The 26,474-nt window shown below is 42.0% G+C and overlaps 1 protein-coding gene across 1 annotated transcript; it reads left to right on the forward strand.

The window, feature by feature from the left end:
* Positions 1 to 226: 226 nt before the first annotated feature.
* Positions 227 to 12,618, forward strand: TMEM64 (transmembrane protein 64). The gene is made up of 3 exons (XM_010301112.2): positions 227 to 1,205; positions 6,861 to 7,016; positions 10,011 to 12,618. The coding sequence occupies exons 1-3, from the start codon at positions 441 to 443 to the stop codon at positions 10,203 to 10,205; spliced, it is 1,116 nt and encodes a 371-aa protein (XP_010299414.2). The 5' UTR covers positions 227 to 440; the 3' UTR covers positions 10,206 to 12,618.
* The last annotated feature ends 13,856 nt before the right edge of the window (positions 12,619 to 26,474 follow it).

The raw sequence follows: 26,474 nt of genomic DNA on the forward strand, positions 1-26,474 counted from the left end.
GCCCGGAGCGGAGCGGGAGCCCAGCGCGCCGGGAGATGGAGCCCCGCTGCCGCGGTTGCTGCTGCCACCGCCGCTGCCGCCCCCCGGGACTCGCGCTCCGCCAGGGCCGCCGCTGCCACTGCCGGGACGGAGAGCGCGGCGCCGCCGCCTAACGCCGCAGCCCCGGCGGCGCGGCCGAGGGGGAAGGCAGCGCGGAGGCCGTCGCGGCCCCTCCGCCCGCCGGGCCCGCGGGGCGGCGAAGCGCGGCCCCCTCCTGCCCGCCCTCCTCGCTGCCGCTTCTCCGCCCCCGCCCGGCCCTCGGCTGGGCTCCGCCGCCGGGAGCCGGGCCATGGCGGGGCGATGAGGGAGCGGCCGCCCCTGCCCGCAGGCTGCGTGGGGAGGCGGAGAGCGACGGGGCTGGGCGGCTCGGCGGCGCTAGAGCCGGGCGGCGGGACGGGGGGATGTGGGGCGCGGGGGCCGCGGCGGTACAGCTCCTCTCCCGGGCCGTGAAGCAGGCGGCGGCGCAGGGAGCCCGGCAGGACCTGGGCCGCTGGCTGTCCCGAGCCGCCGGGACGGCGGCAGGAGGCGGCGGCGGCGACACCGTCGGCTTCGTCCCGGCGGAGGCGGCGGGGGCCGGCGGGCTGCTGCTGGGGCCCTACGCGGAGCAGGGCGGGCTGCCGCCGGCGGAGCTGCTGCTCTGCCAGCTGCCCGAGGCGGGCGGCGGCGGGCCCGGGCTGGCCGAGGCCCGGGGCTGGCGCTGCTCCTGCTGCCTCCTGGGCACCTGCTGGTGCAAGAGCTGCCTCAGCGTGTGCGTCCTGGCGGCCCTCTGCTTCGCCTCGCTGGCCCTGGTGCGCCAGTACCTGCGGGACCTGCTGCTCTGGGCCGAGAGCCTGGACAGCCTGGCCGGTGTGCTGCTCTTCACCGTGGGCTTCATCGTCGTGTCCTTCCCCTGCAGCTGGGGCTACATCCTGCTCAACGTGGCCGCCGGCTACCTCTATGGCTTCGTGCTGGGCATGGGGCTGATGGTGCTCGGCGTCATCATCGGCACCTTCGTCGCCCACGTGGCCTGCAAGCGGCTGTTGGCCCGATGGGCACGGGCCAGGATCCAGGGCAGCGAGACGCTCAGCGCTGTCGTCCGCGTCGTGGAGGGCGGCAGCGGCCTCAAGGTGGTGGCTCTGGCACGGCTGACGCCCATCCCCTTCGGGCTGCAGAACGCTGTCTTTGCGGTGAGTCCCAGCCTGGGCATGCACTGCAGCCCAGCAGCTGCAGCCAAGGACGGAGTTCTGGCTGGAAGGATGGCTTGCAGCATAGTGCCCGGTGTCACTGATGGAGATTGCCTTCTTTCCTGGGAAGAAACCTTGGTTTCTTTCTCTTTTTACAACAGTAAAAGCAACACCTCTGCCCGCTCTTGCTAGCAGCTCTTCCATGCTTGCGGAGGGATGGCAGGCAGGTTCTCAAAGTGTCTTGTTCAGTGGCATTGCATTAGAGTTGCTCTCTGGCCTTTGAGACTACGTCCTGGTGTTAGAAAGAAGCGGCAAGGAGCTGTGTAGCAAAATCTATGGAGAACTCAACAGTTTTAAAGTGCTTGTGTTTTTAAAGTGATCTGAGTGGGAGGAAAAGTTGTATTTTTAAGCCGTCTTGCCAGATCTCCCTCAAGTATTTCATATAAATAACCATATTGGAAAGAAAGAAGTGGACAGATTAAAATTCTTGCTCAGTTTGGTTGATGTTTGTAGCATACGTCTAGCAAATCCATAAAGAGCGTTAAGTCCATGCACACAAGAGAGGTCGTGCATTTTGGGCACAGCATTAAGATGTAGGCTCAGAGCTGAAAAGGGACATGATACACCTGAGCGGTACTGAAAGTTAATTTGAGCTTGAGTTTGGAAAAAGGTTGGACTTGCTTTTCTTTCTACTTTTAGATGAAGATTGGTACATTCTCTAAGAATAGTTATTTGAAACTTATAATCTTACTGTTCTCTTTAATCATCTTAAAGGAGAAAGTAAAGAAGAACGTAGAGGGTACTGCTTTTGAGTACCGTCATGCTGATGTTGACGACAATTTCAGACCCTCAGCTCTTCCTGAGTCCTTTGTCTGAAGGATCTGGTTTTGGCTGTGTGTTATGCCTCAGTTGTGTCTGCTAACTTGGTGAAATCAAAACAAAGCAAACCAGTTTGTGAAATATTTTAAACGTTTAACAGTAACTCCTATGTTCTTTAATGTAAGAGACCCTACAAACAAGTGTTATGGTCTGCCACTTTGTTACAGCACGTTTTCTGTCCCTCATCAGCAGTCCTGAGCCTGTGCCCTTCTGAAGTGCTTGTTTAATTTTGACACAATCATCTGGTTGAAATGATTAGGTCACTGAATACTAAATTTGTTATTTAAGAAAAAATTAATCCACACAGTTTTTAAGGGATAACACCCACATCACATATTTAAAATTGCTATGTATAAAACTGTGTGTGCTGGGGCATTCGTCGCAGGAACTGCAATCTCTGCCCCTAAGAGCTGTAGGAACTTATCATTTCTTTTTAAGCAGATCCTTTAACCATTTCCTTGTTATGAATGAGAAGAACCTCAGCTATTTTATTTATTTACATTTATTACTGCGGGACTGAGGAAGCTTAGACCCGTGCTGCTGGGAGCAGAGTCTCCCCAAGCCCAAGGTCCTGGTGTAGCAGATAAATCTGCTGTAGTGTGACCGTCCTAAAGTGGGGAGAGCTGTTGTGCTTCAGTTGTTCATGGCTTCTGGATGTCACTTGAAGTAGTCAGCAGATGTAGAGCAGTGCTGGATCTGAAGAACTAACCAGAGAATTACCGAGTTAAAATGATTTCCCTCCTGGCATAACCATTCTGTTGGAAACACAGTTCAGCAGAGTATTCAGGCCCGTGCAATATTAAAATGATGCTGTAAATCAGTGTTTTGTATTTTCTTAAGTACTGCAAACTAAGTAATTTTCTTTCTAAGCGGAAGGTTTCAGTGTTAAAATAACAGATAGGAAATGAGATGAAGCCAGATTCTTGAGTATGCCAAATAATGTGGATGTTGCCTGCTAAAATTAGTTTAGGTTGCATTTATTACTCTGGATTTTTACTTTGCAGCGTAGTCAAATAAAGCACAGTGTGTTCAATTTTTAACCAGGAACATTTAATATGAACTTCTAGATTACTGAAAAATAAAAATGTTGCATGCAAATCTGGGAATTCAAGGCAGTTTCTTACTGTGAGTCAAGTGTAAGCTATGTGTAGAATACAAAATTCTACCTGCACAGACCGAGCTGTCATTTCTTTGAAATCTGACTTATTTGAAAACTTAAGGATCTGCTTGTGTTTAAAATGCAAGGGGGGTCGGGGTGCCCTAACCATCTATCCGTTCCTCGTGCTAGCAACTTCAGCAATGAATTTGAAAAGGATTGCTCTTAATAGTAGAGGAAAGAACAGTGAACATAAGAAAACCCACACATCTTTAATTTTTCAGCAGTCTGGTCTATATGCCTATTTATAAATAAACTGGAGATACTGAGAATACTTAAATGAGAGGGAAGGGAGGAAGTGACACATGAGGTCCAGGACAAGGCATAACCTTGATGTGAGAGGGGTCATCTGCAGGGCTGGGATTAGTGGGTTTCTACAAGCACTTGTTCAGTGGTGTGTACCATCTGCTGAGGGTTTTGGGGGGGTTGAATTGTAGCAGAATGTACCGAGGGAAGGAAGAGCTTCCTAGCGTCTGATTAGTGATGGGATCATATCTGAAACAGCAGAAGAAGAAAATTAACACAAATTTCTGAGTTTCTCATCAGCCAGATGTGAACATCTTGCTGCTTATGGTCATTCTGCTGCTCTGTGGGAAAGCACTGATAGGTGGTGCACTGGAGTAATAAACGCATATCCTTGTATTCCTGGAAGACCTAGAAACTTCTTAACTGAAAGCATGTTTGTATCTCTGGGTGGCTTTTGCTTAAATGTTGCTCCTGTGATGCCAGGGTGGCCTCGTAGCTCTTACCGAAGTGTTTGCCCATGCACAGCCCTCTCTTGGCAGCTCTGAGTGTTTTGAAGGCAGGTCTGTAAGGAGGCCTGGTATGCAGGTTATCACCTCCTTCCCACTCCTGGGTCCCTGGAGCTAGATCTGTGCAAACTGATTATTTGTAGTGCCAGGTGTAGCTTAGATCAGAATTCATATTTCTTCTTTCTCCTCTGAGAGGAGTTTTCTATGAAAGAAATAATGTGTCCAAGCATGCCTCTCTGGTTCAAGAAATGCACATAGTGAAATCAGAGTTCAAGAAATGATACGTGCTTTGCAGGAGCATGCAGGCTGCTTGCTCTGCTTGTTGGAAAGTTGCTAGCTATTATTTTGTTTTGGTTTTTATTCTCTACCTGTTGTGGGGACATTTTTTTGGAGAAAGTAAAGAGCATCAGAATTGTCCTTTGCTCTTGGTTGCTAAGCCTACCTGATCCGAAACACGGGATTTCCTAAGTTGAGGGGAGAGAAATCTGCTGCAATCCCCAAAGTCATGTGAGCCCCCAACAAAGTCCTGACACAAGCGTTTATTCTTTGACAGGACTGAACTAAAGGTGTCGGCTGCAAAGAATACACAAAAGTTTTACTGGACAAAGCCTGTCCAACGCTTAGTGGGAGAATTTCTGGCTAACGCTCTTGTTACCAGAGTAGTTAGGTAGTTCTTAATTTTATTTTAATACATCAGTATGGTCTATAACAATTGCATCCATACTTGCATTGGGATTTCACTGTTAATTTTTGCTGGCTTGAGCTTTCTGTAGAAACAGAATCCCCATAGCCTCTGTTTGGCAGCTTGGCCACGCAGACCCCAGACTGGCAGGTTTCTAGAACAAGTAAAGTTTCATAGAAGGAAAGACACTGAAAACTCTAAGTTTTATTGAAAATTTCTCAGGTTTCTTAGGTAGGCATGCTGTCCAGTTCCTGTGCCTTCTGGAGGAAGGTCACTGTAGGTCTAAACCCTGCAAACCAGGAGTTAAATGGGCACCTGCAATTTTTTTCCCCTCCTCTCTCCTTGACTTTCGTTCTAGTGGGAAGCACAAGTCTGAGTCCAGCGTGCATGTTGCCAGCCTCCCCTTCGTTTGGAAACAGTCTCTCTCATGGCCCAGGAGGTCCAGTTGCTTCAGGACAGATCGAGACATGCAGATGTGTTGCTCTGCAACTGAAGTGTCCTTAATACATATACAGAAATGAAAGAGGTGCCCGGGAGTGTTAAAACAATCTTTGGAAAGTTTCCCAGCTCCATTAGATTTAATGACAGTGTCCTACTTAGCAAATCTTGCCTCAGCATTAGTATTTCAGAGACTTTTAATAGTAGTTCCCTTCATTCCCTTGGCAATATGGGAAGTTTCAGTTGTGCATTCTTATTACATGGCCCAGATTACTATAATGTTTAAAATAAATAAATAAAGAAAAGTAAGTCTTTTCAAAGCATCGGTCAAATAGGAAATTCTGACATCATTGCGTAGTGCTTTTTCATTAGAAATCTAAATTAATCTTTTATATATAGAGAAATTAATATTTGCGTTGCTCGTATAGATTTCAATCCGTGGGAAGTGTAATTTGCAGTGTGAAGTTTGGAATTTGCTTATTGGATCTTGTTCCAGTGAATTAGTCTTAATCTTTATGCTTCATTGCATTCTCCTCCTCCATCGCCCTTCCTTCCTCCCCAAAACTTTCCACTGATGGTGCTTGGAGCTCCGAGAATGCAGTACTGTGACTTTCATAGTAACCAAAGTTTATTTTAAGAATAGCATGATGAAATGAGTAACTTTGCTGCTATTCTCTTGTCTTCGACATTGTACAAAACTGTCAAGGTCAATAATTTCCATGTAGACTCTCAGCGTTAGGGTCTGTTCTTAATTAGAACTTGTTTTATTACGATGTGATCAACTGAATTGTTTGGAAAATTCCTTAGACTGCTTGTTTCAAAATCAGCCTTTTCATATTAATTTTTAACCCATGGTTTCCTCCCGTTTTCATTTTTCTTGCGCAAATATCTTTTTTGGCCTCTGGGCTCTTGCATTTAATATTTCCCAATGGCTGCTGATACTAATTTAGCTAGTACTGTGTACTTTGTTCCCATGTAAACTGTCCACATACTGACTCAGAACAGAAATTTCACAGCAAAGAGAGGAAAATATCTTGAAGTATTATTAGTGGTTTTTTCCACAGAAACTAACAAATGCTATAGCTGTGCATACTGTTTTGTTCACAAATTAAAGTGTGATATAAAATATCTTTGGTAGAGAATCTTAATGGTCCCCATGTATGTCACTGATAGGTATAGATAGATATCACTGCTAGAGATCACTGACAGATATATGTATCTTAATGGGTACGTAACTTCCCTAGCAGAGGCAGATTGTATCTGCTATTCTGTTTACCTAGATCATGTTTAATACAGTGACATTTTGAACAATTACCTCTTACTGGTTGCCATACATGTAAAAAGTAAAGCAAATAAATAGATTTTTGCTTTAGACCTTCACATTTGATAAGGTAATTTCTTCCAGTCAGTATATTCTCATAAATTGTAGGGCTCCGTTCACCATGAAGACACTAAAAATCTTCAATGAACAGTGTAATTGCATCCTTAGTTAATGAGGTTTGCACAGCGTTGTTGTGTAATGAGAGATGAAATGAAATAAAACCTAGTAACTTTAAAAAGGCCAGGTGAAAACTAGCCACATATTGTTTTATTGTATTATCTTAGATTCATGTACAGTGGAAAGTTTCAGTGAAGGAGCGTAGAAGTTACTTCATTTTTTTGCATGGATGCTCATGGGAGTGGCAGTCTGGTTGTTTATGCACCTAGACTGTGTTGGAGCTGTGCTCAGTTTCTTACGCTCTTTTACTCAGATTACAGATTTGTCACTACCCAACTACCTGATGGCTTCTTCAGTTGGGCTGCTTCCTACTCAGCTCCTGAACTCATACTTGGGCACTACCTTGCGTACCATGGAGGATGTGATTGCAGAACAAAGTGTTAGTGGCTATTTTATATTCAGTTTACAGGTAAGTTGAAATTATTGCTTTCATACACCTTGGTAACAGTAATGTCAGTCTCTATATGACTGCTTGGGTAAACAGTTACTCTTGGAAACAGTCATCTTCTTGTGTTTGACTTTATATTTCTATATCCGTCTAATTTTTGCTTGTCTCCTGTACTAGTGGGGTTTAAGAGAGAGTTTTTCTTCTGGAGACAGTAGACAAGTTTGCTTCCTGTAGCTTTGTCTCTTCAAGTCATTGAATCTTTGCTTTGGGAACTGCCTGTGCATAGGAATGCGTGTGAGGCGGAGAGATTCAGTATTGCTGATTTGTCTCTGAGGTACAGCCTGGAGCGTAGAAGGGGTGAGCTGCAGGAGGTTTGGGGAAACGCATGTTGCAGGGGTTAACTGCTGCTCTCTGTCGGCATAACAGTTCCCTAGGCTGAGGCAGCCGACCCTTACAGACTGAGCGCCAAGCAAGTATGGCATGTGGTGTTGAAAAGTAGCAGGTTTTAAAACGTGTGTAATTTATAACTCTGGTATGTTCAGTAGATTGCGTAAAACTGAGCTGACATTTTTTTTTCACAGGCTTATTGGCTGCTAGATACCTAGAGAAATGCGTTTCCAATGTACTGTTTTCTTTTGATTTTGTTTTCTTCTGTTAGAAAAGTGTAATTCTCTCATACCTCACATGACACAAAGCAGAACTTACTCAGTGTTCTCTTTTTCTCTTTCTGCCACAGTTTTGTCAAGTTTTCTTCTCTTGCCCTCAGCAGGTAATCTCCTGCTGAATTTTAGACTTGTCAAACCACCCCTACACAAAAGCCCATGTACTACCAGCTGCAAAGTAGCATGCTCAGGATGCGTAGTAAACCCAGCACCTGTGCGGTGTTCAGTGTCAGCACTGAACACTCCCGATTTTGCATAGGTATTAAGGATGAAAAGTACTGTAGAAATACCATTTTGTTAATGCCTAAATCAGAATATCCTAATTTTGCAAGTGAGTAAATTCGTAAGAAATATATAGTACCTTTACGTGAGCTTAGCCGATGAAATAATTTGTCAATAAATCTTGGGGGGCTAAGCCTTAAGTCTGAGACCATTACAAGCATAGAGGTCATGAGTATTTCAGAACCAGATTATATATTGAAACCTCCTCTGACAGCATCGGTACTTCAGGCTGTGTTTGAACAGCAGTTACCATGGTTTGCAGAGTTTCAGCTGGTACCGCAATCATTTATCTTCCTCATTTTTTGCAATCATAAAGCTGATGTTTAACAACACTAAGATATAAAACGTAAGGCTAGGACTATTTTAAACCTGCCCCCCCCAAAACTTGGGTGTTCTTAAATGGAATGTATAACTTATAGGCTTCATGGAACAGGTTTATGAGTATTTAAAATGCCTTTGTAAATGTGGGGTAGATAGATCAAAGAGAAAATAAATGGTTACTTGATCAGCTTTCATTTTAGTCATGAAATGTTATTTCCAGGTTAGTAGTTTTTAGTGGTCTTTTCCTCCCCACCCCCCGCCATTAATGGTTGGTTTTGTGTTTTATTTTAAATGACATTGTCTCTCCTTTGTGGCTTATATAGGTTGTAACATAACTGTTGCTCAGGTAACCGCTAGCTGGAGAGGCTGAATATTTGAATAGGAGTGCTCACCTCCTTGGGAGCTGACATCTTTTTTACCATGAGGATGGTCAAGCAGTGGAGCAGGTTGCCCAGAGAGGTGGTGAAATCTCTGTCCTTGGAAGCTTTCAAGATCTGACAGGACAAAAGTCCTGAGCAACCTGGTCTGATCTTGCAGCCAGCCCTGCTCTGAGCTAGAGACTGTCAGGATGTCTTCCTGCTGCAATTATCCTGTCACCGTACCTGTCAATCATCTTGGTGATATTCTAGCATCTTTTATGCCATGCTGACAGAAGTTTTTAAGTGATAGTCCTTAATGTTAAAGAAAACATAGCCCTACCAATTAATAATGAAGTTCAGATTTTGGACACAAAACTTTAGATTCTGTTGTAAACAATATAACCCTTTTGGTTTTTTGAAAGGAAGTTGCAGAATCCAGCTAGTTTCATAGAACATTCTTAAAAAAGAGACTCTCAGTATGAGACAGCTTGATTTTTATTTGAAGATTTTTTTTTTTTTTTAAGGAGGATCTTACCTGGTGTTTTATTGAAACCGAAGGCTGCCTCTGGGGAGTGCAGTGCATGCCAATGTCATTGAATGAGTAATTTCTAGCAAAAATTGTCCAGATTTATTCCTGATAATTTTTGTGGTGAAAGTTTAAAAATTAGCAGTAAAATTCAGAGCAAAACCTCAAACTAAACCCCTAGTTTTGGACAATATTTCCTCCTTAAAACAAAAAACCCCACACTACCAACGTCCTGTCCCCTCCTTGAGGCATCCTCCAGAAACCAAGTTCTTCCCATACAGACTGCTATAAGTTGCTCAGAAACTCTGATTCTGTCCTGTTTAGTCCAGATGTCCAAGAAGCAGTGACACTGCTGCTCTCTGCTGTCTTCCACACCAGAGGGGCAAGGACAAGAATTTTTATTTCCTTTACCCTCTTTTGCAAGTTGCAGATGCCCAGTACAATTTCAACCTATTATTCACTTGGTACGTGGAAAATGGGGCTTTTGACTTGCAGAAATACACCACGCCGTTTCTTTGTGGAAACATTTTTGCCAAGAGAGAAAGTGAAGGGATTTTTTATAACAAGTATGTGGATGTCAATGGAAAGAAAGAAAGAAAGAAAATATGTTTACAATTCATATGAATATTTAAGTTCTGTGTAATGTCTATGCTCTGATATGCTAGTTACGTTGTTAGCATCTGTAGGTTTAGAGCCACTCATTGGTTAAGTTTATCTCCCTTCTAATGTCTTGCCTGTGAAACATTGAGTCAACAGATGCCTCCATGAATCTTTGTGTTGATGACTTTTTGTTTTGTTCAAAACAATTGCTTTGTATTCATGCTTACAGTTTATATAGCCTACAACACTCTTGTTTTATTTGCAGATTGTCATAAGCATAGGACTCATGTTTTACGTTGTTCACCGAGCTCAAGTGGAACTGAATGCAGCTATTGTAGCGTGTGAAATGGAAATGAAGACATCGCATGTTAAAGACAGTCAGCCGAGCATCAGTGGTTCAACAACATACTGCAACAAAAGGACAGTAGCATTCTCTGGAGGAGGTGTCAATATTGTGTGATTTTAAGTATTAATAAAGTAAAGGTTTTGTGAACCTAAGCTATTGCCTAGAAATATCTATGGACAATTCAACCAGTTTTAAAAAAAATTACAAGTGGTTACAGGTTGTACTGTGGCACAAACCAACCGACCAGCTCTTCAGTTGCACACAAGGTGACTTCTAGCAAGAAAAGAAAGATGGTGAAGTAACTTAAGATGTAAATGCAAATTTGGCTGCACCTTTGGTCGTTTATTATGCCTGTCATGGCCTGTAGTCTGCACTTTAGGTTTTTTTCCTTTGCTCCTATAAACTGAGAAATGCTTCTATAAACAGAAAAGTAGCACAGAGGTAAATATTTTTCTGCTTAGCATTATTTATAAGGCTGAATAATTATATGTAGTAGAATTTTATTACTGGTAAAGATCGAATGAGAAAGTATGCAATTCAATGTATGTTATTCTTGAATGTGCTTTTGCTTTGGAATTACTTCCAGAACTCGGAGTGTATTATTTAGCTAATGATGGGACCATTTGGCTTTTCCTTCATTTTTGATTTTAAAAAAAAAAAAAAAGACCCCTATATAAAGTTTTGGTTGAATGTATTTTTGTAAGTCATTAAAAATGTTGCAGAGCCATGCATATGTATTCACACAAGCTTAAATCCTACATTGTGGGACTGAAGTGCTCTTAAATAACATTTTAAGTTACACTGTGTAATATGCAAAGTAAAAGGGAAAATACAGAAGTTATAATAGATTGCAGTGACTATTTGAAGGAGACTTCATGACTTAACTGTTACATTGGTTTTACCACCTTGGTGATTGTAACAAAGGGCTGTTCCACATTAGTCCTATTTATAATATTTTTAATTGTTAAAAAGGTGGAGTTTTTCAACTCACATGACTGCATGTAATAAGGCTTCCAGAACAGGGAGCTAATCTTTCCTTTAAACAAAATGATGGGGTACTGGCAGTACTAATTTTACATGAAGGTGGCCTTTATTTTGTAAGTGACTCCCCTCTCCCTTTAAAAAGCTTTAAAAATTCACTTCGGTTGGCATGTTTTTTTCTAAAAGTTTTACATTTTTTAAAAGATGCAATCTATTATAAATTTCATCAGAGTGAAGAAATGAAAACTTGAGGTTCTCCTTGGAAAAAACAAATAATCCAGTAATGGAGGAGGACGGTAATGTCTCTGAGACTCAGGAATTCTGACTCCATTTTTGCAAGACAACACTGTATTGGATACTGCTCCTTTTACGAGTGCTGTGGACTGTTTTTTCACTGCGTTTGGATAGACTGGATAACCCGACAGTAACTTGTGTGTATGTGTAAAAGGAAAACGTCAATAATGCCTGAATGTGATGTCTTGAATGTGTGAGTTTCATGTAGATATATGTACCGATGTTCAACTGCTCAAACACATGCAAGTCATCTGATACAAAAATAATGTAATCTATTGCTTATTTTGTAGTTTGTTTGTGTAAGTTTTTAAGGATGCTTTCAGTCTTCAAGATTTAGTATTATTTTTGAACAGTATGACTGTGCTGCCTTTTTTGTAAGGCTGTTGGGTTCAAGCATTTTTGTCTTGTTGAGAATAGCAGCTCTTCAAGGTTGTTGGGAAACAGAGATTTGATAGCCGCTAACAGTCTTGCTGTGAAGATGTACGGTACTCGTATAACGTGACATCTACGCAGTCCTTGGTAGTGGAAGTTCAATTTTGTTCTTTAAATATGTATCCTTTGCAGACCGCTGTTCTTGGGCCTTGTGACCTAAGGAACTGAACTAGTTAAATGAAACAACAAAGTTCAGATTGTCTCCTTTTTGTTGTTTTGGGGTTTCGTTGGGTTTGGGTTTTTTGGTTTTGGGTTTTGTTTTTTTTTTTATTTGGTTGGTTTTTGAAAAGGCAATCTGTATATACCTGGAGGTGTTCATTTACACATCTCTGCCTCTGAGAGCTCCTGTGTGAAAACAAGAGAGCCAGATAACTTTTTGATGGCGTTATTTGTCATCATAGTATAATCAAGCCCTTTCTTAACTAAAGTTTTTTTATTTTGTTTATTGGAAAGAACAGTCCTTCAATAAATGAACTGATCTGAACGTTGCTTCATTTTGCCAAATCAACAATAGTGTTTTGAAGAGGGTATCTCTTTCTTTGCATTTTTTTACTAACTTAAGGTTGTGTTGATTATTTGAGAACATTTCCCAAATATGTATTTCGAAGTGCTTTTATTTCCATGACATTTTGTAACCAGAGTAACTTCACTATGTGAACACTTTTGTAGTATGGAATTAGTTCTTAAGACTTTTGCATTTTGCTTGATACTTGTAATATTTGTGTACAAGTTAATGGGAAATGTGCATTAAAAGGAACTTTTCTGTACCATGCCAATCATAATTTTATACAATAAATTCACTCAAATTTCTTTAAAGGAATATGTATTAAATGTTTAGGTTGCTATGAAGTAGTTTGAAAGAAGGTGCAGTGGAGTGTTGTCTTTACGTATGCATGCAAAGATGGCTTTTCATGTTAAACGTGTAACAAGTTAGGATTTAAGGATGAATTCCATGGGTGGGGAGTTACTGACAAGGGAAAGACACTTGATTTTTCCTTTTTAAAAATTAAAATGAAATACATGCTTAATTCTATTAAAGATTTTGAAGGTTAGGTATTTGTACCTGCCTTTTTGATAGAAGAATAAGCATACGTGTGCTTCTGCGAAATGTGCTGCTGAACCGAAAGGGGATTGATATTTTTGAATGTAAAAGTAGTAAAAGTGATGTGATTTTTTTTTTTAGATAGTCTCCCTACCTAGTACAATTAAAACATAAAAGGATGTGAATCCAGCATAAATAATGCGTGGCAAGTCACCTTTGTGAATACTTTCTGAGTTGCAATGATGGTGAAATTTCTTCATTCTGTATATGAAATGTACCTAAATTGCAGGTCATATAGAAGAAGGAATCTCAGCTGCGGGGCACCAGTTTTCCTTCCTCTTCCTTGTGGTAAGTGCAACTGTGTAATGAATTTGTCAAATTTAACTTTATACTAAGCACCTGTGAGGAAAGACCTTTTTTTGTCCAAGAGCTTTATATACTATTTTCATGCTGATTTTTGCACAGTAACTTCAACAAGAGGTCAAGTTTGAAGAGTGGAGAACTTCTGTGTTGGTGTCAGGTATCAGATTCTTTGCGTTCATTGTCAGCTTTACACCCAAGGCTGGTATGATTTGGATTTTGGCCATGATTACTGGAGTCATCGGTGGCCTTGCAAATAATCTAGGATACGATGCTTAAGATGAAATGCTATAAATGTGTTCCCATCACTTAATGGCGGAAGCAAATTGTTCCAGTAGGTCTGTGACAGGCTTCCTCACTATAATAAATTCAAAGTTGGTACCAGTCCTGTCTGCATAAGGAGATGATGGTTTGGGTATGAAGGAATAGGAAATCGAGTGCCAAAGGAAAGCTGATGCAAATTCTGCCTTTGCCTGGGAAAGCAGCTCGTCTCTGTCCTCTCCAGACCCACAGAATTACAGGGGTGTGCCTGGCAGCACAGGGATGATGGCTCTAATGCATCCTCTCTTCATGGACGTTAGCAATTGTCTCGCATTATCCTGCTGTATTGATTTTTAATTTATATTAATTAGTGATAAGTAGCAAGAAATAACTGAGTCTGCAGTTTCAATCCTGTCCCTTTCCTCCTTCAATAGATTATTTTGTCATATTGTTAAACTTAAAACTACATTTTAATCAAGTTTTGTGTTCATTAATGTAAGTTAAGTCCTCCTTGCTAGCCAAGAGACTAATGTGTAGTTGGCTGGATCCAGATTCTCAATTTGTTTGGAAAATTAGCTGGGCAAAATTTGCTGTTGTGAGTGTGCCAAGTCCTCTAACTTTCCTTCTAATTATTTAGGACTTTAGATACATTGTGAGATAAATTAGCAGAATAGGTTTATTATACAGAGGTTTTTGTTTCTTTTGTTTTAGAAAAAAGGTTACTAGCAAGATAGCAGAAGAAGGATTTATTCTGTCCTGATCCTGGGACATGGATACTGAGTGTCATCCTTTTTCGGAGATGAGAATGTTGCCAAGATGTAGCACACATAAGCACAGGCGAGTCAAGGTAATTAGGTGCCTGCTTTTATGAAGAGGATGTAAAATCTCTATCTTCAGGTTAGTATGGCAAGTCCTTTTTTATCATATAATCTACAGACCAGCACAGGTTGGCGTCGGTGGCTGCAGTGAGTTGCTTCCAACCCCTACTCATCTGCAGGAGGGGGGATCTTGAGAGCTACAGGTCTTTCAGGCTGAAGGGGAAGAAATGAGTCTGAGCACAGCAGGGACAGCTTGAGGAGGTTAAATTAACCTTAATGTTGACAGAACTGTAAATACATGCCAGTGCCTTCTTTTTTAACTGCTGAATCCTTTGACAGTTTCTGCTTCTTTCCACGGCAGGGTAGCTGGGTGACCTCACCTAGAGGTAGGTCACCATTTTGTCTTCTGGAGAATTTTATTATGCTTTGCTTTTTGGACCTCTTAACTTCTGAAATAGTCATTTGACAAATTTTGCTGACATTTCTCTAGTTAGGATGGTTTAGTTTGTCCCAGTAATGGGGCAAGATCAGCTGGGGTGTAAAGATGCATGTACCGAGTGGAGTTCGTGCATGTGCACCTAGCCCAAGCAAGAACTGTAGGGCAATGTGCACGAGCTGTATTTGCTGAATGTGAGGTGTTTCCCTCTGTTCCCAGTAAGCTATAACTGTTTCCCTTAAAGGTTGTGGGTGGGTGAGTGGGAGGAAGGAAGGAAAGGCCTGTGGTGATGGACTATTCTAATAGCAATTTTTCGCTCTCTGCCTTAGAAACTTGATTGCTTGAGATCACAAATATTCTCCATTTAATGTGAGAAACAGTAGGTGGTGAGGGAATAGACTAATGAATTCTCTGACTGTGATTTTTGTGAGGGAGTAACAGTTTGCTTCAATAAGCAATGAAGCACCCAGATGGTCAAGGGGTGGGTTTTTGTTGCATTTTTGGGCGTGGGGGTATGTACTACTGGAAGCAAATAATGCTGAAATGGCAATGATACGAAGTTAATGCTGATTCTTTTGAACCTTGACTTATTATGACTGTTTCAGATGTCTTTTACAGCTATGGGGAACAGTGTCTTAGAAGCAGCTAGAGTAAGAGCATCTTGGCTTCTGGAGGGCTGCTGAATACGGACCTCTGCCTCTAGGGCCTGCTTTTATAACCTGAGTTAGCAAAGTCCAAACCAGAAGCAGTGGATAGCTCTCAGAAGAACATTTGTTGCTGCCCTTTTGATACCGTATGCAGCAGAAGTATATGGCAGAGGTTTTGCCTGCCTGAAAGGCTTCCTATTTGTCTTGCTCTGCTTCACCTAGCTCAGGCGGTAGCTGGGTGAGGAAGAGCTGTGTACTCCCCATTTGCTCTTCCACCAGCCGGGGAGGCAGGGGTTGCTGAGTTGAAGCCAGAGGTTGCTCTGTGTCTTCTGTTCTCAAACCACTTTCTGAGTCGCTTCCTTTCCCTATGCTCTAAAAAAAAAAAGACAAAACACCCCCAAAAAAATCCGAACACCACGCAAAACCCCTTCAGGATTACCCCTTCAGTAAATGAATATCCTATATATTCTCCTGCAGATGTAAATTGAGGTAGAAGATGATGTTCTGTGTTCAGCCAGCTCTAGTAACCTCTTCCATGCTCAGTAACTCCTGTGCCAAATGGAGTTCTGCCGCTGAGCTTGCTAGGGTACAGTATTTGGTGGCCACAAAGGGATTTGTCCTTGCAGCTTACACTGTATCAAATCACTGATTTCCAGTCATCTTCACATTGCACTGAATTTTAGGGTTTTAGAACTGCAGGAACAATAACTGCATGCATGATGCAGCTCCAATGTCGCACAATTTGGTACTTTACAAGCATTTTGTGTTGTCTCTTGCATTTTGTGGAAGGACTGCACTGGTTGTAATGTGATGTGTGTCTCGTCCAGGTTTTGGCAAGAGTACAGTTGTTTGTTTATTTGGTGCAGGAGCTGAACTGTATTTCATTTGATATAGCATGCATCTTCCCCCCTACCCCCATGCCAGCCACAGTGGTTTACCAGATGTGGTATGGTTATCGCTTAATTTGCAATCAAACAGAATGCTCTAATATGCATTCATGCTGGTCCAGCATTGAGCAGGTCTTTTTCTGTGGCTGGCTCCTTTCAGCTGAAGAATCTGTCTTTTTTTCCATCTATATCAGTCAGCATAATGAAAGACATTCTCTCTCCTTGCAAACAATCCTTCCTTAGATTAAGGTGGTTGTGACAGTGCTACTGTTCTTTCAAACAAGCTTTGAGATGGGAAAATGGCAGGGTCTGGAGGAAGAACCCTGGGCTCCCCAGAGCCCCTGGCATCTGCGCTGGGCAAAAGAGACTTGTGGTAATGAGTTTTAAAAATGTTTCCATAAAGAAGCAGTTTGAGACTGGAACTGAAAACTTAAAGGAGGAGGGGAAAAGTTGCAATTAGTGCAAGAGTATTAGTATACTTACCAGGAGGTAAAAATCCTGGCAGCTATAATTAGGCAAGGTTATTCTCCCCTTTTCAATGAGTCATTCCTCAGAGAATGGATTAAATGTATTTTATTTCTTTCTAAATCCTTTTCACTTGTTAAAACCCGAGTAGAAAAAGGAGAGGGAGTCACAGAAGAATGTATTAACAATGCAGAAAATGCAGACTCATAAAGATTACTGAATATTAACCTTGAGGCACAACAGAAATTTGCTTTTATAAGTGGCAGGTATGTTGGTACAAGTCTACTTTTCTTCCTTATATCCACTCTGATAAACAGTAAAGGAAAGGTAGCCATGTAGTGAAGCATGGACAGATTTGTATCATGGGGATTATATTCTCTTGGGGACAAGTCCTTGGGGATTCAGTCTTTTAGGGTTGTGTGTAGTGCAGAAGTACCTAGTGTCCTCTTCCTGCGCCCCATGCTGACTGTGACTGAGCTACTTCTGTGTCTCAACTGGCCAAATGTATAACTGCAATAACATGGCGTGAGCCTGAGCAAATAATATTTCCTTTTATCATCACCTCTTACCAGCTTGAAACTTGAATAAAGGAAAGTTGGGAGATGCACCTGTATCTTCTGATAATGCATATCATTATCCTTAATGTTATTTACAGCGTTTCAAGTACCTTTGATGGAAGCTCTGCACAGGTGGAATGTGTGATTGCGTTTGCCTAAGTAAGACCTGAGTTTTCTCCTACCCCCCCCCCCCCCCCATTTCACCTAATATTTAAGCATAGTCTTATCCAAGTTGAGAGCTTCTGTCTCAAACAAGTGAGATAAGACTGATCAGCTGAAGCTCTTTTGAAAAGCAGTCTGTCTCCAGGCTGTAGCATTATAGAGTAATGAAGACTGGAAGGGACCCGTGGAGGTCAGGCAGTCCAGCCCCTGCTCAGATCACGTCCAGTTAGATCAGATTGCCCAAGGGCTACGTCTAGTTAAGGCTTGAATATCTTCAAGGGTGGGAGGATTCACAAGCCTGGGAGACCTAGTTCAGCCTTTGACCACTTTCACAGTGAAAGAACCTCATACTTGGTCAGAATGTCTTGTGTTGCTGTTTGCGTCCATTGCCTCCCTTCCTGCCACCAAGCACCCCTGAGAAGAGTCTGGCTTTGTCTTCTCTTGCTTTCCCATTAGGTAGTCAAAGACAGCAGTTGCACGGGAGCTGGGAGCCACAGCTCCCTCAGAGGCACTTCTCCTGGTCTGCTCCTGCATTGCCCTGGCCTGCCAGAGCCCAGCTGGAATGAGCAGAAGATGCTGGCGTGAGGGCTGGTGCTGGGGAGGTTGGTACCATGATGAGGGAACTTGGCTGGGCAGACAGCAGAAGTGCAAAAGGTCACGTCATGTTCATACATGCAGCCCTGCAGGCCAAAGAAATGCACACTTCCTTGAATTTGTTGTCCCTCTGCGGTTGTAATGAAATGCATGAGCTTCACTTATTTACATTGCAAAAGGGTTATTTGTTCAAGAAGATCATGGATGAGGAGAAAGGCATCTCCAAATGCTGACCTGGCTGACTTACAGCTAGAGAGCAAATAAAAATATGAAATCCCAAGTGACATCTCACACTAATTTTGTTTTCATCCTGCTGTTGAATATGCATTTTTGCTATTTTGTTGAGTAACTTCTTAGACATGTCCCCAAAACTTGAATTTTTGAATCCTTGTATTTAATTGCTTAAATTAAGTAACTACATCACATATAATTTAATTTCAAATTTTTCTTGTAAATGCCATTAAAATTAATAAACTGTTCTTTTTAAAGTATCAGCTTAAATTAATATCAGGTAAAAATAATACCTGAATACCAGCTATTTAGAGCAGAATGTTTTTCTTTGTAGAGGTAAGTGTCTACAACAATGGCACTTAATGAAGATGTCTAAACACTTGCAAATATATGTTTTAAGTACTGTGAAATCACTGTGAGGCATTTGCAGGCCTGTGCAGTCCTAGTAACTGCTTTACCTTTTCTATTGTTGAAGGGTAGTGGGTATTTAACAATAGCAGGACAACAATGGTACCAACACAAGAGAAGAAAATACTTGGTTTGAACTTCTCCGATGACACTGGAAGTCCTGTTGGGTGTAGTAAGTATTAGATACCCTGAGACCAATTTTCTAAAAGTATTTTGGTGCATAATGGGTGTGTGAAGCCATGTGGCAAGGGTCTCCAAAGCACTTCAGTTCTGGGTGATGTTTACCAGTGCTTCTGAGGGGTGATCCATGGCTTTGCCTTCTGACCTACTCGTGTCTGTATCAATCTGTCTTGCTCAGTGTTCAGTGAGGCACAAAAGGATCAGAACGGGAGTGCTCTGGTATCTTCTGCAAAGCAGCAATTCCCTGACCCTGATTCCCTGGTTTCTGAGCTCAGCAGCTCTTGGGACTCTTCACTCGTGATGACTCAACATACTGTGATAAAGGTGTCATGGTTCTTGGAGAGGCACTGTCTCTTGCTGAGTTGCCTCAGGCATGCTTACCTCTAGTTTGGAAAAAAAGAATTAAAATTTTATATACTTTTTTTGAAACCTTGCCAAACCCTAATCTACCTAGATGTCATCATTTAAATGCAGACTGCATAACAAGCTCAGAAGTATGCTGAATTTAACATAAATCACAAGTGAAGGCTGTGATTGTATTGAAACACTGGACAGTGAACCAGACCTGCTCCGTAGTAACATCTTAAATTGTCCAACCTAAATCATGCGGGGCTTGTGAGCAGAAGCTGCAATGTAATGCAAAACAGAAGTGCTCCTTGCTATATATGGTCTCACTTTGCTCTGGAGATCTCTCAGCATATGTCTGAGATGATCCTGAAGAAGGTAGTGCTGACACATTTTGCTTGTACTCTTTGTACTATGTACAGGAAAAGAGAGGAGGTGTGGAACAAAGAGGTTAGGAAATCAGTTGCTCATATATATATATATGAGGCCACAGATTAAATAGGCTCACAGACTTGTGATCTCAGGCACACAGGTATTTTGGACTTCAAAATACTTTCCTTCTTGATCTGACCAAAGGAACTTGGCAGCAGTGCAATTTTAATCTGTAAAACAATTTTGTACAAGGTATTTTGTGTGGGGGGGTGTCTGTGTGGACAGTTTACAAGTCAAAAATCTCTTCTCAGATTCCTGTCCTTGCAAAATGAGCCCCTGGGAGTGCTTCTGTCAAACTCGCTCTGAGATACTGCACTTGTGTCTTTGCAGGGAGGAACATCAGGAAGAAATACTGCCAGATCAGGCTGCCAATTGCATTCAGTAGCATCCTAGTTTTGACCCCCAATACATTTGTCTGTCTAAGGATGTTTCTGATTCCCAGCAGGTGAAGGGAAGCGCTCATTGTTGAAGGCCATGCCATCAAATGCCAAAGACTGGCTTCTACGTTGGCTTGGGATAAAGTTTTATTCCATTGGGGTATAACTCCTTCCAGCAGTCTGCAGCATGTGCGATCAGTCTTCAGCTGCTACTTGGAAAGGCTGAAATTTTGCAGTAAGAAAGTAGTAGCAGTAAGCAATCAGAAAGCTTTATTATCTCGTGTCAATATTCTTACAATATTAACTTCACATGGATTCCAAGAACTCTGTGTTATATTTAGATTTGTGTCCTCTGATGTATACTTAACAGTTTGGGGATTTAATAATAAATTAAAATACAGATGGTGCCCGCTCTGCAACTAGCTGGATTATGTCATTGTAAAAGACTGGAACTGGAGCAGATAAAAGCAAAACTAGTTGTATTTTATAATTTAAGTATAATTTAATCTTATAAAAATTTAAGGTTATTTTATTAGTATGTTCATATATAGATACATTAAATCTCCAGCTCCTACTTAAAGGCTTAAGAAAATTCTTGGATGAAAAAGCAGTATGCTAAATATTCAAAACTGGAGGGATGACAGACAACTCCTTCACCGTATCTGACAACCTCCCTTGTTCTGGGTAACCAAAAAAACCCATCAGTTTCCAAGTATCTTCATGTGTTCAAGGGTTTTAGATCTTACAAATCTAGTAGGATGCAGGAACGTTGCTTAAAACATTCTCTTTACATTAATCTTCAGAGACAGCAAATAAATTCAACAAATATTTAGTCAATATTAATAATTAATAAAAAAGAATACTACAAAAGAACCAGCTGTCTCTCCCTCCATCCCCCCTCCCCTTTGAATATATGGATGAAGTTCCAAGCAGCATTTCTGGAAATTGTGAAAATTTGGACTTGACATAATTAAGGTCTGAACCCAGCACAGATGTCTGTACAGCAAGGTAAGTCACTGTATCTTTGCAGAACAATAAATATGGCTTAATAAAGTAGTGTAATATCCCCCAAATAAAAGTCTGGTGTTAAATGCTGCATTAAATGTAATATTTTTAATCATTTGCACTATCTAATTACCATTTCTTTAATAATCAGGATAATATTCAGTGGAAGAAATAATGAAAAGGTATGTTGATTCATTGTGAGATGAATCTGTCTATCCACCTCTTGTAGAACAGTATGTTACAGTCTAGGTCAGAATGAATTAAAAAAACCCAACACTGTTCACTAAAAATATAAGGAAATTTTGAGGTAGGCTACATGGAGGCAGACAGGCAGCTTTTTGTACAGTGCTCATTTTGAGCATCTTTCTCCCTTCCCCCATTTCCTACTCTCAAAATGGATTCTTTGTATTGACAAGGTCAATATCTGTTAAAGACTTTTATTTTTAGTTTTTGAAAGGGACAGGGATTTCTGAGGATTAGGAATCCTTTAAACTCCTGTGGCAGCAGGACTTGTTCCTGTCTCTTTGGTGGAGCTGCTTCTCCTTTTGCAGTTTGTCTTGCCTTTGTAATGCTGTTTGCCTGGCTTTTTGCTTGCAGCAGAAGAAAAAGCGAAGATCTGGTCAGCTGCCACATGCACCCCAGATTTGCCTGTAATAAGAAAACAAATTGATGCAAGACTGTCCACGATTTTTCTTCAAGAGGGATGCTTTGGGATAGAAAACTGCTTTATATTCTATCTGCCAGCTTGACCTATTTGTGTGCACATCAGTAATCATCTCTCTTTAGAATTAAACACCCCCCCCAACCTTATTCGGTTTTTAGGTCTTATTAGGAGCTTCCTCATGTTGATAACCAAGTTTCGCTAATTAACGGGAGAGATCGATTAGTGTGGTCAGGAGGGGAAGTTCTGGTCCGCAGTTTATAATCTCTCTGACCACCACTTCCCAAACAGGGATTTGTGCAGGAAAACAAATAACTATTGATCTTAGTAACCTTGTGGTCTGTGGCAGATGCAAGAAGCAAGGGGAATCACAGCAAAAGTTTATTTTCTTCTCTTTGATCTCTTCCACTAATGATTTATTTCCACTGGAGTTATCCGAAGAGGAGCTGTACAGTTTGGCAAGTAGGTTGACGCGCCATAATTAACAGGGAGCTAAGCTACAACTGACTGTGCTAAAAAATTATGTCTGGGACTGTTTGCTGGCACTGAAACATAGTGTCCATGTCCACACAGCTAAAGCCTCTTGTCCTCTTAAACAGGGTGGAGATGCCCAAACTGGATGGATTCCCCAGCCGTACCCAACTTGGACGCTTTTTAGGAGAGTGCTGGTTCGCCTGGGGACCCGGCTGGGGACTGTTTTAGTAATTCAGCAGTGTATTTGAGAGGTGAATGCTCAAGATCATTCCCTGTCGCTTCTTAACTTTTGTATTTTGAAAACAAGCATGTTGCTTGCTTTACAGGACTGAAGTGGTATTCCTAGAAGGACTGTTTCTATTACTATGTGGCACAGGAGCCTGCAGACCTCGGTCAAGCTGAGGCAGATGAATCTAAAATGGAGGAAACATCTGCCAGGCAAAGGGATCCTTCTCCAGCTGTGGAGTGGTTGAGGGAAAACTCTCCTACTCTCTGGAGAGTTACGATATTTTCCTCACCGGGTATTACAGTCCCTTCTCCCATCAGGCTGAACATCTCGCTGCCAACCTTTAGGCATCTCACGTGCCCAGAGTTGTCCTGCTGGAATATGGACTCCTTCCTCTGGGGACAAAGAGCACGCTCTGAGAAACTGATGGAAAAAAAGGCAGATCCAAAGCGAAGCCTGGCCAAATCACCTATGAAAGCACTTACAGCATGTGTATGCTGCCTGGTAGAGTGTGCTAGACAAGATACAAGCACAGTTTCCTCCTGCTGCTGTTGTGGGCTGCAGCAACGCTGCTGTAATCAGAGCCGAGTGGTACCACCACCCCCATGGTACCTCTCATGTGAAAGCCACACTCAGATATGCTTTCTCCTGCTGACTAGCTCTTTATGTCTCAAACAGTCTCATGGCTTTGTGGGCTTCAAAACTTCAGGTCCCCACAAAACTGTGTCTATTTACAAGCAAAGAAGCCTGTCCTTCTGGGGAAAGAAGGGCAGACCCACGGTAATAAAGCTGAACTGAAAGCAGGAAATCTGAGGTTGAGTCTCCTGTGTTTTAGAGGAAGTGTCTCTCAGCTTTTGTTCCTCATCTGTAAATAGAGATTGTTTCCATTTTCTTACGTGTCTATGTTGCATGCTTGTGACAGCGTGGGCTTGCTCACAGTGCACGCAGCTACAGAGACACTACGGGGGAGTCCTGTAGCTGCGGGAGGACTCTAGGCACTGCTAGAATTATGAAAAGTAATAACCAGGTATATGTAGCTCTCTAGATGATGGGGATTTGGGGATTTGCAATTCCTTAGAATATATAGAAAACTCTCCCTGGAGGAATAAGGGTTGTATTTATGTTTCCTTCCTTCAATGTGTAAGGAACCTTGTCTGGTTTTGAGTGAGGAAGGGATTGATGCTAGACGTTATCATATGACAAAATTGCTTTTAACAGCAGGGGACTGAACTCAAGTAAAAGGATGGGGGAAGCCACGTTTAGTCCAGCATGACTGTGATTTGGGCATGTGTTTGTATGTAGAATTTAATCACTTGTCTACAGCTATGCAGCACTGAAATCCTGCAGAAATATGGCATTTGTATCGCCTTGAAAAGGAGACACCAGCTATAAATGTGTGCTATGAAATATTCAGCACGCCTTCCTACTGCAGAGAGTTTGAAAGGCGTGCTGCTAATGTTGGTGTAGCACTGTCTCATTTGATTTCACACTCAATACGGTTTGTGCTAGCTGAGGATGCCACACGGAGAGCTGATGTCTGTCAGTAGCTGGCTTGGGGACTGAGAGTGGTGAGTAAAGGTAATTGAAAGAGTAATTAGATTCGAATTAGTAGCTGTTAAGGCATCTGCCTTCTCTAGCTTGTTTTCTCCTGCAGTATTATGCAGTCTTCCTAGATGACAACCCACAAACAGATTTAATAAGTGCTGTGTGTTTCAGATGACTTGAAGCTTCACGCTTCCACATTTTGTTGACTTTTTGCAAACTAAAGTATTCGGAGTTTTGGCTGTGACACAAGAAGCACATAATGAATAATGTCAGCTGTGTGTAAAGTTGAATACACGTATATTGATAGCACCGTTGCCTTTCACATTGTGCTGTTGTCTTAAATAGCCACAGGAATATGAAGGGAAAACATAAGCAACTGCCCCATCCTCCCTGATTTCTGCTATGAAAGCTTATGATACGTGCTCACGGGCACAAGATGTATTTGTTACTATCTACAGGCCTAGTCCTGTATTATCGTATCTCTCCAGCCCTTTTCTGACCTTTCTATACATGCCATGGTAGTATCTGACTGATCAGCCTGAACTAGTGATTCCTGCCGGACATTGCTTGGTTTTGACTATCTCTAGAGTCAATGGAAAGGAAGGTGACCATTTGGGGAAGTCAGCTCCACAGTTATGGTATTACCTGAGCCTGTGTGTGTTGTTACATTGCAAACTCCAGTGCCTGAAAGGGGATGTCTTTGTGCTCATATGTGAGAAACCTCTTATATAAAACACATACCCTTAATAAAGCTATGCATATTTTTGCTTTTGAAATGTCTGAAACTGCTTTAGGTTCCTACCTCTTCGAGTGCCCACACTGATGGGTAGGGTACCCTGAAACCTTCAGGATTATAGATCTACCAGTCGAGTACCTTTTCTGACTGCAGGCTAGGGCCTATAGTTTAGTACCAGTTAAACCAGGTCTGTGCTAAGAGGGGATCTGCCTAACCCTTATGTTTTTTCTAGGCAGTACAAAGCATGCTCAGCATCTGACTCGTGGCGCTGAACTCAGTTGCCTTCCACGAGCGTTCGCTGCAATGACCCTCAAACCAGTTACTCCGGCTGAGCTCACATAATTTTAGCGTCTGGTTGTTTTGTTTCCCAGCAGAGTCAGTGGAAATTAAAGTACAATTAATCTGATTGTATAAAAGATGTCTAGTTCAGGATGAAATGAACCAGTCCCTGAACTGTTCTTGCTGTTCCAGCCCAGCTCCCTGCAGGACTATGGAAGGAGCCTATGGTGACTTGGCTGAGATATATGCTAGCCATAACCCACACCTTGCTGTTTGCAGCTTTGAGGTCTGGTGAGTAGACTTTCTAATCAATATCAAAGACATGAAATCATGTTTCTGGGCTCAACTGATGACAGCACAGGGTAAATGTGTCACTGGAAGTAGAACCGGTCCTGTTTCCTCTTTAATCTGATCCAACCTAATTTCTACCTACATTCCTGAACCCCGTCTTTTCTGTTAATAGCCTTCAGTGAGCCAAAAGAAAATACTAGGCTCTGCCATCATCACAAACACGAACTCTTTAATGTTCTAAGTAAATGCAATGTGCTGTTTATGTTTCACTGGTCCCTATTCTAAACAGGCCTGTGTCCCTAACAAAGCAAGCTGTCCTGAAACTTTGCTAATGCAGATATATTGCTGGCTTGGCAACCAGCTGGTTCGTGTATTCAGACTTCCCATTCACTCAGGGATAGAAACTGCCTGAGAGTTAAGCACACACGGAACAAAAGCTTTCAGATGTAATGACAAGAGTAGCAATAGTAACATAATTATTTAACAAAAAAAATGTATTTTTAAGCACTTTCAAGAGGATTGTAATAGTACTAAATTTCTTTTCTGATCACTATGAGACTTTTTATTTTCCCCTTCTGTTTCCAACAATGCAGTCTTAGTCTGTTGCCTTTTAGCTGGAGTGACAAAATAAACATTGTAGCTAAATGTGTGGTTTGTAAGGAAGTTGTGCTTGCAGGAGAAAACACTCTGTAGAGTCTCTCAGGACTCCTCCATCACTTGGACAGCTTATCAGTTCTTGTGCTGCTGCTGTTTATCAACTGTTTCTAAAGCTCTGCAGGTCACATTCTTGTAATAATTTGAGCTTCAGGTGCCTACAACCTGGAATATTTGGCTATGTCGGTATTCATAAACTAAACACGTCTGGGAATGTTCTCCGACACTAAGACCATCTGGCACAGACCAGCCTACGTCCAGCTGTTAAACTAGTTAAACCTCCAAAAAAGGATGATTGCATCCAAGCTGCCTGCAGCGAATAGTCATGATGGGAGCTGACATGTGCCCGTAAGTTGTTTGTGAAGGTGCTAGTTGGTCCAGGGCAAAATACTGTTAGGGACTTTTCTAATAGTTATACAGAAAATTGAGTTCTGGTGCCTGGGATTTTTTTTTTTTTTTTGATGCTGTTTAATATTTACTAGCAGACATATAAGTTTTGTTACGGTCAGCTTCATTGTTGTTGGGTTTTTTTGTTTTGGTTTTGGTTTTTTGTGTGGGTTTTTTTTTTTTTTTTCAAACTACAGCACTTTTTCTGTCCACTAG

Source organism: Balearica regulorum, chromosome 2, assembly GCF_011004875.1.
Source record: "Balearica regulorum gibbericeps isolate bBalReg1 chromosome 2, bBalReg1.pri, whole genome shotgun sequence".
Classification (NCBI taxonomy): Eukaryota; Metazoa; Chordata; class Aves; order Gruiformes; family Gruidae; genus Balearica; species Balearica regulorum.

Coding starts and splice junctions, on each gene's coding strand:
- TMEM64 (XM_010301112.2), top strand. CDS start 441: ATGTGGGGCGCGGGGGCCGCGGCGGTACAGCTCCTCTCCCGGGCCGTG. Junction 1,206..6,860: donor TGCAGAACGCTGTCTTTGCG/GTGAGTCCCAGC, acceptor TCTTTTACTCAG/ATTACAGATTTGTCACTACC. Junction 7,017..10,010: donor ATTTTATATTCAGTTTACAG/GTAAGTTGAAAT, acceptor TTTTATTTGCAG/ATTGTCATAAGCATAGGACT.